The sequence below is a fragment of the Mytilus californianus genome, unplaced genomic scaffold (assembly GCF_021869535.1).
Source record: "Mytilus californianus isolate M0D057914Y unplaced genomic scaffold, xbMytCali1.0.p SCAF_8, whole genome shotgun sequence".
Taxonomy (NCBI): Eukaryota; Metazoa; Mollusca; class Bivalvia; order Mytilida; family Mytilidae; genus Mytilus; species Mytilus californianus.
The window spans coordinates 93,903,255-93,918,834 of record NW_026262734.1 but is presented as its reverse complement, the minus strand read 5'-3'; the positions used below and the strand labels follow the sequence as shown (position 1 = coordinate 93,918,834).

General features: G+C 34.3%; 2 protein-coding genes across 3 annotated transcripts in view; both read right to left on the bottom strand.

Moving 5' to 3' along the window:
* Positions 1 to 7,402, bottom strand: part of LOC127713092 (heat shock 70 kDa protein 12B-like) — a 114,706-nt gene extending 107,304 nt beyond the window's left edge. For both annotated transcript variants that reach the window (XM_052219717.1, XM_052219716.1), the window contains exons 1-2: positions 7,286 to 7,402; positions 5,692 to 5,796 (exon numbers count right to left, since the gene is read on the bottom strand). In XM_052219717.1, the coding sequence (XP_052075677.1) occupies positions 5,692 to 5,742 (51 nt within the window). In that variant the 5' untranslated portion in view covers positions 5,743 to 5,796; positions 7,286 to 7,402. The remainder of the gene's footprint in view (positions 1 to 5,691; positions 5,797 to 7,285) is intronic.
* A 1,078-nt stretch (positions 7,403 to 8,480) lies between these two features.
* On the bottom strand, positions 8,481 to 11,727 carry LOC127713109 (putative macrophage stimulating 1-like protein). Its single transcript, XM_052219745.1, has 2 exons — positions 11,497 to 11,727; positions 8,481 to 9,774 (listed from the first exon to the last, which is right to left on the bottom strand). The coding sequence occupies exons 1-2, from the start codon at positions 11,678 to 11,680 to the stop codon at positions 9,347 to 9,349; spliced, it is 612 nt and encodes a 203-aa protein (XP_052075705.1). The 5' UTR covers positions 11,681 to 11,727; the 3' UTR covers positions 8,481 to 9,346.
* Positions 11,728 to 15,580: the final 3,853 nt, after the last annotated feature.

Below are 15,580 nucleotides of genomic sequence, written 5' to 3'. Positions count from 1 at the left end.
GTCATAGTTTAGACTTTGAATTTGAATATAAAACTACTATTGTGGTTCGAAATAAATAGCCTGACTTCTAAACTTACACAAACGACTCAGGAAATCGAAAAAAGACGAGTTCTACAAGTCGAAAAAACGACTTGTGAAAGCAAAATCATGCAGAAGTTGCGAATTGCGAACCGTACAACCCCTTTATCTTATTCTTTTTCGGATCCCCAAAAACACCTATCTGAAAAATAATTAAAGCCGTGTTGCACAACTACAGTGTATGACACAAGTATGTTGAATATGAAATCGGGAATAGGCCAAGTTGGCTAAACAAAAACATTTTTAAATAAATATCTTTTTCATGAGATCATACAACGGATATCTATCATAGAAGATGTACAAAGTGTGTCGACTCTACCAAAAATTGAATAACAGATGTTTTGTTCTATTTCTTCAAATATTTAGAACAATTTGACATGTAGTCCATGCTTAATATTCATTTTTTTTTAGAAATAGATGCTTGTAACATATTTTATTTGCTCATTTTTAAACGATGACTTTATGTGAACGTCGCATGACGACGTATCCGCAGATTTTACTTTTTCGGTGTATGGTTAATCTGTTGGTTTATACTGTGAACGTTTTGTGTATATCTAAACAAGTTTACCTATGTTGAAAGACGTGTATAGTGTCAAATTATAAAATTACAAGGGGTTTAGTTTCAAAGAAAACTTGTAAAATTTCCGCAGCTATTTTTGTTGAATAGGTGCAATTTGGGTACTGTGACGTTATAGATATAAGAAGATGTGGTATAAATATAATTGCAAATGAGACAACTCTCCACAAAAGACCAAATGACACAGAATTTATCAACTATAAGTCTTTATTCTATCGTGTAGCTGAATAATTGCATATAATTAGCATTTTAAAACGAAGAGCCAATTATAGAAAAAAAATATCCTTCGCATATCTACAATTATGATTTTTTTTCGTCATTCACCTTTCATTAAGATATTACAAAAACTATATTATTTTGAAGCTCACTCCATTTGAGAAAAAAAAAAGTGAAAATAAATATCCGTGCGGAAGAAAAAAAAAAAAAAAAGCATGCATAGCAATATGTATCAACCCCCCCCCCCCCCCCCCTTTTCCAAAGGTTTGTAATTTTCCTATAAGTAACTTCCCACTGAACGTTAAGCAACCAAAGTTCAATATAAGTTTCAAATAATTAATAAGCGGAACTTAACCTACCGTTGTAATAAGCATCAATTCATCGAATGTTAATGGTTGAATGTGACTGAGTATGTTTTTTTTTAATTAGGAAGGTGCTTTTTGTTTTCTTATAAAAGAAATCATGATAAAAATTATTTTTTTTATTTTTGGCAGAATTCTTCAAATAACGAAGGAGATGATATTGAAGATGACAGTGGAAACGATTGGCCACATAATTCTGTAACAGCAAATTCTTTCACAAGTTCCACAACAACTGCTAAAAAGAGGAAACAAACGTCTAAAGACAACAAATCTGATATGCTTTTACAAAAAGCAATTGACACACTGAATGCACCAGAGGAAGAAGATTCCAATGATGCAATTTTCGGAAAATATGTTGGAACATCCCTCTCGGCCATGCCAGAAAACGTAAACAAATTCATTTTAAAGAACAAAATTCAAAATTTGGTGTGTGAAACCCAAATTTTAAACCTAAACCAGCAATATCAAAGTTCTTCTCAGCAGCAAGTTCCTCGCAGTCAATCCCAACAAGTGCCAAGAGATATGCAATCGTATCCAATGAATAATACCCAATCCCAAAATCAATGCTACACTCAATACATAGATGGAAACCAGTATCTCAACCTTTAAAAAAACAATGCAAATTCAAAATAGATATATGTTGTCATATTTTTTTTCTTATATTAGGTTGACTTCTGTTATCTATATTATAATAAAATAGTTAGGTCTATATATCTAACTTAAGTTTATTATCTCTAGTATTGAATTATTGTAATATGAAAAGTCTGTGATTACATATTCTCTTCATGCATATACACTAGGCATAAAAGAAAAAAGTTAGGAAATTTGTATTTATCTATCTAACAGCATTTGCCTGCCATGGAACCTGGCCTGTAGTGAAAAAGTACTCTTTAAATTCATCGCGAATTTGTCTCGCCTGACACGAGTTACGACTTCCTCCACGAGGAACTTTCAGAAGCCCTGTTCCAATATCCTGTCCATTTTCTGCATCATTAACAGTCTGAGTTTCTGGACGTAATAAGTTATGTAAAGCGCAACAGCACAAAACTATTTTCTCTACTTTGTCGGGTGAAGAAAGGATTGGGGCTCTTAAAACACGAAACCTGTTGCATAGAATGCCAAAGGCATTTTCAACTATTCTTCTTGCCCGAGAAAGTCTGTAATTGAAAATCCTTTGTGAATCATCCAATCCACCCCTTTGAGGATAGGGTTTCATCAGGTATTCTTTCAGCGGAAAGGCTTCATCGCCAACAACAACAAATGGAACTTTTTTGTGTCTTCCAGGTAATTCTTTAGGACCCGGAAAATTTATCAACTCATTTTCAATGGATTCTTGCAGTGTGCATTGTCGAAAAACTCCTCCGTCACTCACACGACCATTACTTCCTACATCCACGTAGGTAAAGCGGTAGTTAGCATCAACAAGAGCCATCAGAACGATACTGTGTGTGTGTTTGTAGTTGTAATAATACGATCCACTGTTACATGGTGCTTGGACGACAACATGTTTCCCATCTATAGCCCCCAAACAATTTGGATAATTCCATTTCTCATAAAAATCCGATGCAATTTCTTCCCATTCTTCTGGTGTCGATGGTACCTACATTTATAAAGAAAAGAATGTGTACATCAAATAATTTTTTACCTATATCATGACAAAAACAAGACTATGGTGTAAGGCGAGCGTTCATATTTTATGTATTGTGATAAATTGTACTTGATCAACATGATTAGTTTGATTTGAAAAGTGTTACCACACTGGAATATCTTTCTGCAGTTAGACATGTCACTCCACTAGGACACATTATTCTGACTCAGAGCTGACCAGTCATTTTATAATAAACCAGCAATTACTGATGATGATGAATCTTGTTCAGAATGAAATATCAGTTCTCATCCTGTGGATTCGACTTGATATGCATATGAGTGTGGATATTGAATTTCCAAATAGTATATATATATATATATATAAGATGTTTTATTTCTATTACATGGGCTCACAAAGAGAATATAACAATATACGACATTATTTAAAAAAAAAATCAAGTATGTATACAAATAAAAAAGCAGTTTAAATATGTATGAATCACACCCACCCACCCACCCACCAACCCCCACACACACACAAACATACAAAATTTAGTGGATATTTAATTCAACTGCAAAATCTTCCAAGATTGCTGCATGGCAATGTGGATATATAGGTATATGTATGTAGATAAAAATTTGTTTGAAATATTATGATAATATCCACAAAACTATGTCTATTATAGGTAACCACCATGCTATTTTCATGCCTAGTGCAGATAAGCCATATTTATGTTTTGCCTTCAACAATCAAATCACAAACAGATAATAATATATTAACATTTTCTACTTTAAGTAGCCAGATCATTTTTTGGATAGGAATGAAGTGCTTACAATTTAGGACAGAGTGAATTAATCTAAGACTACATGCAGTTTCTACTAGTAAAAGATGATGTGCATGTAAATAAAAAATGTTTTTCATTACCAATTTCATTTGAGGTGCACCTGAGACATCTATGTTTGTTTTTTTTTAGAAATACCCTTATAACGACCATATTTAATTCTAAGTCTGTATGACAAAATACGCATTCTCAAGGGATCGTAATAAAATGAGATATTTTTCAACAACAAAATTTGCCTTGAAAGTACTATAGCTACAGCGCACAGTTGTGCGTTTGGAGTCTCCACTGATCCTCATAGTACTGGTACAAATAACGTGTATTCTAACATTACGTTTCTAAATCATATCACGGTAACAAAATATTCTTGTTGATTTGTCATATGATAATGTGTTCTGTACGGTGGAGCATTTCTTTCTTTTTGCGTCCATGATCTGATGAAGATACCATTCTTTCGTCAAATTTTATATAGTAATTTCAACCGATATGAATAAACATTGCAGTATTACGTGATTTAATACCTTCAGATATGTATCTTTTAATGCTTGGTACAGTGCATCACAAACTTCTGGGATGATACTGCATACAGTAGAAGGTGCAATTCTAAAGCTATAACTCAAACTACGATAACTTTCACCTACAATAAATTACACGCATGATAGTCTGATTTACTAGCTTCGACAATAACATTTACTTTTATGTACAAGCGTATGATTCGAACACTTCTGGAGAGTTTACTTAATAATTGATGCATGCATTTTTTTTTAATACAGATACGAGATCATCAAGTGTATAATTTATACGATGATTTCGATTGATACGTTTGCCATGAAACTACACCACCAATTCAGTACAGTTAAAAATGTATAGAACATTTTTTTTTAAAGCATAACACTTCTGGATAATGGAATTTAACCACCACTTAATACTGGTTTATCTTTTTTCAACAAACTTCTAACGCTTAAAATCAACAAAAAATTAACAATGACTACAAGAGGCTGATATTAATGTACCTGTTGCCAAGTATCTCAATGTTAGTGATAATCTTTCCTCCGCTGTGATACAGGTACGCATATTGGTACTGCTCTTTGTGATACTGTCTTTTACCATATCCAAAAGGTAAGCAAATTGCTGCGGACTGACTCTCAGAAAGTTGCGAAAAGAATCGCTGTCTTCGTTTGACAATTCTTTAAGCAGAGTTTGGCAAACACCCAGATCTGCTCTTCTTGTCAACCATGGTTTTGTCCAATTCCGCTTAACCTTTTTTGTTTGTCTTTTAGCGGCAATAGCAGCAACTATGTATTTCAAGGCTCTCTTCTTCTTACTTTTCATTCTGTAACTTTACCGTTCTTGAAAATGGCGAAAGATGACGTTTTCGGATAAATGACGTAATGGTCATCAATTCATGACGTCATAATAATTCTGTCATAATTTGTGTGATGAGACTATCACGGAGATTCGCGTAGTTCCAATTTTTAGGTCACCTGTCCCCAAAAAGTCATGCGAATAATTGCCATTAGTTTGCATCCGGTGTTCGCCGTCGTCCGTTTGTTCACATTTCACATTAAGACAATCTTCTTGTTTGAAATCACTTGGCTAGATGGAACCATAATTTGGTAGAATTTATCTTGGAAACGGGTTTTGACATTCATTAGACTTCAAATGAAAATTTTTATTGAGGCATTCTTTTTCAGTTTGAAATTTTTTTTTACAATCTTTTCTTGGCTACTGTAAATAAGATGAGCGCTTACAGGCTCCAGGGGGCCTCTGGTTAAAATTCATTAACCAGTCGCCAATCAATAATTAAATAATATTTGTTTAAATTCTAATAATATAATTGCCGATTACATGCCGTATAGATAATTTCGAAAGTTGTTGCGTTTAGAAAAATAAAAGCACTTGTTCAAATCTGTTCAAAATCGAATGGAAAATCGTATCGTGTGAACAGAACGCCGTACGATTTACCTGTGCGACGGTATCAAGTCGGATGGAAAATCGAACGGAAAATCGTATCGTGTAAACGCACCTTTACCTTTATGGTCACTGTCTTCCTTAATAGTATTACATTTATCACACGATCCATTGTCAGGACTATTTTCTGTATAACATTTCGGACAGATCCACAATTTGATAATTTCTGGAAAAAAAATAAATAGTCAAATAATCATATGATACGTAGGATTTTTGTCGAGTTGAGTTTAAGGTGCATATACACTAAAGTATACCGAAAAAAGATTTTAAAGATTTTTAAGACTAAATCTGCAAGAGGCAACGCAGTGTTTTTCACAAATTTCTTTTCTCTGTTTGGTGTAACACTTTTTTACAACTTTCTATTTCTATTTTTGATTTTTATTCTATCTTTGTAGTTTTTATATCTCTGAACGCCACACGTCTAACCGAAGTCAAACCGTTACATTGGTTTGTATATTTAAAACCTTTCGTCATAGGCTGCACAGCTGTTATTTTAACATGTGTATGATGCTGTTTTAGTGAGTATGATGCTGTTTTAGTGGGTAAAAATGAGGCTGTTTTAAAGAGAGAGGTTTGCGTGCTCAAACACTAGTTTATCAACGACAAATGACCATGTACTAAACAATATCCGACGTCCCATACATGGTAAAGGTGTTATCATAATATCAATACTTATATTTGTATTGTATTCTTGTTTGTTAATTGTTGTATTCTTGTCTGTTAATAATTGTATTCTTGTTAATTTATTACTGTATGCCATTAGCCCACGGGTGCCACATGTAGAGCATGATCTGCTTACCCTTCCGGAGCAGCTGAGATCACCCCCAGTTTGTGGTAGGGTTCGTGTTGCTCAGTCTTTAGTTTTCTATGTTGTGTTTTGTGTACTATTGTTTGTCTGTTGGTCTTTTTCTTTTTTAGCCATGGCGTTGTCAGTTTATTTTCGAATTATGAGTTTGAATGTCCCTTTGGTATCTTTTGCCTCCCTTTTATAAATAAAGATTATAATTTTCTCTTAATATTGTCTACGGATTAGATATTAGGTTGTTGATCGTTGTTAACGTTAATCTCTTTATAAAATAATTCTCAATTTTTGTAGAATTTGACAAATTGTATTTGTAGACAATTAACCGTCTTGTCTATATTTTTTCAGATCGCATGTTATTTGATCCTTTTTCGTTAATTGGATGGGACGTAATCACTGAAATCTTTATTTCGGTTCTCAGAAACATCATTTATACGTTCAGAAGGAATGGTCTATAGCCGACAGTCACACATCCATAATAATATAATACTCACAAATTTGCAAATGCATTGATATATTTAGGTGAACTGGTGCATTAATTCACAAGTACATTGTAAACATTTCTGTGCAGTGAGGCATATAGTTGGTATACTAAATTTAGAACATTTATATTTTAAAATAAGAAACAACATTTACTTCAAAACTTGATGAACAAATTACTTTTGGATCAAATTTGACGTATTCAAAATATAAGTGACTAAGCTAAAAATACAAACCGAAGAAAACCCATAAGTATATAGTATACAGTTAAAAACGACAAATATTCATGGTGACATTTTCTACAAAGAAAAACAATATTATGATCGTTTTTTAATTGTATATCATAGTTTTAAAAACACTTAAGGATACTTACAATAACAGAAGGGTGAATTTCTCTAACTATGCACAATTTCCAATTTCTCTAAGATATGTAATATATACAATTAAGATACTTACTAAATTTACACATGAAAGCGGAAATAAATATGCGACAAATACATGTATTTATTTATAAACATACACACATATATATGACATAGGTTATTAATATCAAACGTCATAGTTTGCTTCGTCAAGAGGTCAAATAAGTTAAAAATATCAAACAATATCAAATATTCTACACACAACAGTATTTTTTTCTAATATTTCTTTCCCAGTTGTCCGACCTGGATAAAGCTAGAGGTTACATTTTATAGTAAGACCTTCGACCAAGCGAAATGTATTTATAAATGCAGAGCAACGGCTTTTCAGACAGAATAGAAATACATTATATGTACATTGTCGGAAAATATTAAAATTTATTTGTACGAGCGTTAAAAACAGTACAAAACGCGAGTACAAATAAATTTATATTTCTGACAATGTACATATATTGTTTTTATCCTGTAATTTACACCCGGCACTTTCAGGTTTACTTGCTTAAATGCAGATATTTGTCTAGGATTTTTCAAAAAAATCGACATGCTTTAAACGTGGACCACGAAGAGGATCCCAAAATAAACTGTCACCCAAAAAGAAATTATAATAACTTCACCGTTTGCTCAACATGGAAACGGAGTAAGAGGAAACTATATTTGTACAAGAACAAATAGAGCAAAATGCATTTGTGTACCTGTTATTTGTACAATAGTTGGCTAGTTGTAGGATAAAAACGTTTATATACCAGATGTCTGTATCTGTGTGTCACGTGATTTGCATGGACTCGTTGTAAAAAAGACATGTGTACATATACAACTCGAACCCCTGTCTCGTGACAAGTTCTACGTAATTCGTTTGTATACGTCCACTATCTACCTAATTATTTCTTTAATCGGAGTTGTCATAATATTTGTTTTGAGACGTTAAGCAAACAACTATAATCAACATACAAATGTTATCTGTATGAATGACAGATGATTGACCTTGCTTGCTAATCTTATGAAAACTTTTTCATAGATACGCCATCAACATTAGATTAAGATCAACAATATTATAAAAAGTGAAAATGTGGCAGTACCAACAGATTTTAATTAATTGCAACTGCACATTTATTGAGGAAAAAACTTTTTATTTCCAGAGATCAAAATACTAGTGCATTTATGCTTGGATGGACAAATAACACATGTACTATTATTGTTAATGTTTCACCTGTATAAATGTGTTAAAATTCATAATGGGATAAACAAGCTATCAACCAAAAACAATATAAACTTTATGTTCCAGGGAGTATAAAAAGTCAAGTATCTAGAAACCAAAAATGTTATCAATAGTCTTTGCAGTGTCCTGTCTCATGTTCAGAGATACGCTACAATATTGTTAGAACCTCAAATTCACACAAGGAACTGTTGTATCGAATTTGAGTTAAGAGTGAAAGACTTTTTTTCTGGTCCTAATGTGGAAAAGAATCTGGGAAACCGATTCTATAACTTATCCAGCAGCGATAAATAATCAACCTGAAAAAGGTCGAACCAGTCTTGTTTGAAAACTTAGCCCAACAGTCTTTCAATAAACCTCAATAGTGTGAATAAATCAACAACTAAAAGTTTGTGAATTTTAAAATCTTTTAATTTATACACATGTATATGTTTTCTGGGTTTTATTTTTCTGTTCTTGTTTATGGTAACAATAATATTAACAGTGTAAATTTAAAAATGTTGCATTTTTTTTGGATAAATTGCTAGTATTTGATTTTGTATATTTTTACAATATAAATAAAGAGCAATCAAACATTTTTTCACGTTTAAAAAAACGTATCAACCATTTTTCCGGCTTGCATACACAAATAGCCCATTTCCCATCTTTTACTGTCATTACATTGAAAATATAACAATTTTATTGATTTAGTATGCATGCTTCAGAAACATTAAACAATATCACAACAATGTCAGTCATTTGATTAATTTACCGAGTCACAGACTACTAGATACTTCATCTGTTGGAGATAGAGACCGACTATCTATTTTAGCTTACAACAATCGCTGACCACCGTAAGAATAAAAGGCATTGCTATAATACCAATGGCAACATAACCCATCCCGACAGATGTCATTCTTCGATCGTCTGCAGATCGTCGCGCTCTAAACCAAGCAGACGTCAAATTCTTCTGAACTCTCAGCTGTTCTGTAATTCCCCGTAACTCTTCTTTCATAAGCTGTTTTAGTTCTGCATTCGTATAATTGTGATCGCTTGATTTTGTTGATTGGTCAATCAACTGTTCACTAGAAGAACATCTGCATTTACACCGGGACTGTGATTCATTCTTGTCTTCCAGTAGAGGAGATGGGAATACTGCTGAATCGGATGTTGCATTGACGTAAGCGGCTGTTGTGTAGTAAGTTGTTGTTATCTGACTTTTGATGTGAGATGGCACCGCCGGGGTTGATCCTGTGAAATAATGTATTTGTAATGAAGAATCTAGCTACATTGTATTCTGTGGGTGCGTGATACGACTCAAACTATTCTATAGAAAATATATTTTGTTTATTCATATAACACATGTATAAAGTTTTTATCTTCTTTAAAGAAGCAAATGCTAGAATACAACAAATAGGGAACGTCACATTATAAAAAAATAAAGATTTTTATAGTGGGTTTTTTTCTATCACTCGATGGTATAATTGTAAACTCTTTTGTTTTTTGCACTACGAAATTCAAGCAATGTCCGATCACTTTCATAAAGAAATATCCCTCACATTTGACGTAAATTATAGCTTGTATGTTTTTGTCATTTCTCAGATAATGTCGGGAAAACATTTTCATGAGAATTTATATCCTTCTTTAAAAATACTGTCGGATAAATACGGAAACTGCTTACACGTTACAACTCATATATGTCAAGCGGCTAATAAATATAAAGTATATCAAGTCATTCTATTTAGTAATTCTTCAGAAAAGTGAACTAGATGAAAATATTTCCTGAAAGAACGGACGGACAGACAAAGTGAATATAACAAACCCCACTCCTACAGTGAATATGTAACAATATCACCGTATGGTCGGATTTCAACAATTAGCAAGTGTTCTCTAATCATTGTATTGAGCGGTTCCTAAATGAATTTTGAAGGTTATAGGTTTAAGCGCTCACAAACATTTTTGACCACGCCCATTCTATATGTGCATGTACCAGGTCGGGAGCCTGTAATTCAGTGTTTGTCGTTGGTTTGTGTCTGTCATATTTGTTTTTCTTTTATTTTTTTGTCATACATCGGGACGTTGGTTTTCCGTTTGATTTTTTTTTATAATTTGTCATGTAGGCGCCTTTCACAGTGGACTTTACGGTATGAGATTTGATTGCGATTTAAAGGCGTACGGTGACCTATAGTTGTTTAAGTACTTTTCTAGTTGGCAACCATACCACATCACCTTATTTTATGAGTTACGGCACTGGCGAGGTTGTCGGTTTGTCGGTATCAAAATGTTGATATTTACATGTATATACATCTTCTGTGAAACATTGTTTATTCGTGTCAACTATTAGAATACGTGTTAAATCATTTATTATCCTCCTGTTTGTACAACAAGCAACATTTTGTTTTACTATACACGATGTGTTTATTTTTTCACTGGACCTCCTCGGTGGTCTCGTGGTAGCGTGTGGGAGGTCGTGGATTCGTACCCCGGCCAGGTCATTCGAAAGACTTGAAAATTTGTATTTTCTGCTTCTCCGCTAAGCAAGCGGCATTACGGAGTAAGTGCAAACAATGGTATGCTCGGAGTCAAAATAATGTGTCCGGGTAAGGTGATATGTCTTCCTGCGGACTGTTACCTTGTGAACTAGCATGTTAAAAATCCGGTTCAGCGTATCGGTCTAGTACAAAGCAGGGTTGATATTGACATAACATTTACATGTTCTTGTCCTGAATATGCATATTAATTTGCCGCTTGACGTTAAGTATTATCTATATTATAAATTGTTTAATGTGCTAATCGTTGTACTTATTTTGTCCATAATGCGTTCTCTATTGGAAATAATATTTACCTTATTTCATCTTATCTTATCTTATCTTATCTTAATTTTCTTATCTTATCTTATCTTAGTATCTTAAAGCACAAAATTGTAAGTGACGAATACTCATGTCACTTATTGTATAACACTACATATATTACCACAAAACGGTACATCACAGGACTCCCATCGAATCCTTGGATCCATTGTGTAACACCAGGGTCCTTCAGACTCTTCATCAGGGTTCCGACAATAATTTTCATGGTCTTTCATTAACTCAGTATTCAAATGATCATGTGGGAAACGAGAATCCCATCTCTGACATGGGATGTATGAGCGAGTCATGTTCTCTGTACCTATATATTCTGCTCCTTCTTTTGAAGTTTTGCACTCTAATTCTGCAATTAAAAATAAAGCAATGCTCGTAAAATATGAATTGCAAAATGTTAGTCTTTTATCAATAAGTTCATTTCGAGGGGAGAATTTCAAATTCTACAAAATAATGCATAGGAATGTAACAGGTTATCACGTGAGCTATTACGTGAGTATCAACAATTAATAATTACACAAAACAACTAGAGGCTCTTAAGAGCCTGTGTCGCTCACCTGTATCTTCTGTGGTTTTGGAAATCATGTAAAATAAGGTTTAAATCATAATAAATAGTATTGGATACCCTAATTATGATTGAGGCCAAATTTGGTTTAATTTGGCCCAGTAGTTAAATTAAAAGCAGGTCATCCCACTAGTAACTAGACTTACAGTAATCATTTTTTAAAGTAGTTTTCAAGTTGTGACCATTTGAAATTGGTTTTTTTTTACAATTTTCCCTTAGACTTCTTTTACTATACTTTAACATATTAATAGCCTCAATAAGTACTTCCTGGTTATGACACTTTTCAATAATTTATTTTTGGATGTAACACGTCTAACTCTTATTGGCTGAATTTGTTTTGGTCTATCAGCTCAAATACATAATTTTGTCATGTGACCGTGACGTCATCAACGTTTTTCATGACTTATTCCTTAAAATTGGAATTTAAAATTAAATTATAAGGAATGACTGTAATATTTTTTCTGTCTATTCGAATTAACCTCAAAAATGAGGTTATTCAGTGTGCACCACATTGTTTATGTTATTTCTTCATAGACAGAAAACATATTACAGTCATTCCTTCAGTTTCAAACGGAATGCAAATTATGGAACATTGAGAGCTGTTTCGAGGGTTTCATAACTTAAGCTTCCTGTTCAAGGAATCGTTTTTAAAGACACCAACATCAATCAGCTCGATGACATGTATTACAACCGCTTCTGTAAATCCTGAAAGATCCGCCGGTGTCTCTCCTGGAATGACGATCCCTACAGGATCTGCCTGTGCTTCTCCTTATTAGAAAATACCTAGGGGATCCGCCTGTGCTTTTCTTGGTCTGAAAAGTCCTGAAAAACCCACACGCGCTTCTCCTGGACTAATAAATCCTGAAGGATCCACATGTGCTTCTCCTGTTCAGAAAATTCCTTAAGGAGATGCCTGTGCTTTTCCTGCACAGACAATCTTTGCAGAATCCATCTGCACTTCTATTGGACTGACCTATATTCCGATATTCTGTGCAGGATCTACACATGCTTCTCCTTGACAGAAAATCCGTGTGAAGTATTCGCATGTGCTTTCCGGGACTGACAACTACTAAAGTATCTGCCGGTGCTTCTCTGGGACAGATGATTCCTGAGGTATCCGCCTGTGTTTCTCCGGGACAGACAATCACTGAGATATCCGCCTATGCGTCTCCGGGACTGACAATTCCTTAAAGATCCGCATGAGTTTCTCCTGCTAAGAAAATACCTGAGGTATCCGCCTATGCTTCTGCTTGTTAGAACATCCTCGAGCCTGTGGTTCGCCTGAACTAAACATTCACGAATGATCCGGCTGTGCTTTACCTTGACTAATAAGCCCTGAACGATTTGCTAGTGGTTCTCCTGGACTGACAATCCCCGAAGGCTCTGCATGTCCTTCTCCTGTACTCATAATCCCTGAAGGATCAGAATGTGACTGACAATCCCGGATGGATCTACCTGTGCTTCTCATTTACTCAGGGATCCGCCGTGCTTATCCTGAACCAAATATCAGCGAAGGATACGCCTGTGCATCTCCTGCACGGATAATCCTGAATTATCCACCATACTTCTCCTGGACTAATATTCCCTGAAGGATCTTCCCGTTCTTCTACTTGTCTGAAAATACCTTGAAAAACCGCCCATGCTTCTGATGATTACAAACATCCCTGAAAGATCTACCTGTGCTTCTAGTACTGCAACCAGAGTTCATTTTTTAAAACTTTAATGTTCCGGAAGAACACATACCTAAATAATATATCGATGGAAAGAGACAAACGTGTACAATAAGAAAAGTTTGGTCGTAAAAATACAGATTGGTCACATTTTTCTGAAATTGAGGTCAAAGGTCAGACCTAAAAATATCAATATTTCAACCACAAGGACAAAAAGGAGATATTTTCTGATATTTATTCAATAGAATGATACAAAAACGGTTCAATCATAAGCATATGCTATAAACTATGTTAAAACGACATATTGGACTACTTATATGAAGAGCTGCCATTACAAAATGGCGTTGATCTGGAACTTTCTGTTTTTTTTTTCATTTATGATACAGCAAAAGAAGTAGTGGCCTTGACCTTTTCACATCCATAAACTTTCATATTGCTTATACTTTTTCACTACAGTATATTACAGAACTATTTTCTAAACTATAAAACACCAGTTCATTAAATTATTTCAATCTTTTTTCTATCTTTGAAAAAAAACTAAATTCAAGCACTGAAACAGTGTTTTTAATTTTGCATCTAAAAGGTTGTGTATTTTGGGAAAATTGGTATCTAGTTATAGATAAATACATATTGTGTATTTGCAAAGTCTGGATAGATCAGTTATAACACAAAAGATACCACAGTCAACCGAGGCGAATGCGATGTTAAATCATAAGACTTTGTGTGACTTGCATTGATTTAGCGTTTGGTTGAGTGTAACTCAGAGTCAGTTTAGTGCATGCACACTGTCTTAGTGAGATTATCCTGGTACAAAAGTGAAGACTCAACAATTTTATAGGGAAGTGATGGAAAATAATACAATGTAATGCCAATTTGCTTATGTTGTAATTGAAAATCAGTCATGACCCTTATGTAACTTGTCTTTTAAAAGCGACATGCAATAGCTCTAGTCTTCATTAAAAAGGGATATGAATCAATCTCTTCGTCATCATATGCGGATTCAGTACGCGTATTAGCATTACAACACACTTCCCTTTTTAGGCACGAACAAGTTCGGCGCAGGACAGAGTTTGTTCAAAGCAGACACAGCTTTTGAGCACAAAGATTTACCTTTGCAGGTACAAAGTTAATCCTGTAAGTAATCTGATGGTATTTTTCCAATGAAAAATGTTGGGGTTTTTCCATTTTTGTCTTCCCGGTCTAATTTTTTGAAAGAATTCGGAACACAAACAGGACCTCTCTTACCTTTGGTATAATGACACAGCCGCCAAAGATGGTGCACTGTCAGTCAATTGAAAAGTGTTATCTTGACCTCTCTTCACTTTCATCTGACGCTTTTCGGAATCAATTGTGGATTAATAATAAAACTGAGAATGGCAATTGGGAATGTGTCAAAGAGACAACAACCCGACCATAGAGCAGACAAAAACCGTAGGTCACCAATAGGTCTTCAATGCAGCGAGAAACCGGAAAGTCTGCTCGTGCCATGGAATGAAACGTTCGGTACTATCAATTGTCTCCGTGTTGGTGACTATATTGTCGGCACCTTTTTGTATCAAACATCCCCCTTGGTGTTTTGAAACAATGCCATCTGGAGCGTAAATACCGTCTTGATTCGGTCAAACTCGTGCATGGAAATGTCTGTCAGGTATAGTCTTACCTCTGCATTGGAAACACTAAAACCATGTGAGTACAAAGTTTCTATCAATGTTCGTGACCCATATTCCCATAATCATGATCTAACTGCACCGCCAATCCCAAATGTAATAGGGCGAATGTTGCTACAGAAACGATTTATTTTGTAATAGGCATACATTTACGAATTTTTGTTATCTTTAGGGACAATATACGGTTCAGAAGCACCTTTGTGTGATTTTTCATCAATTAACTAACAAATGAACTTCAGAAGCGATGCGGGAATCTTTTCCATAGAAACACCCAACGAGGACATAGCTCATAAG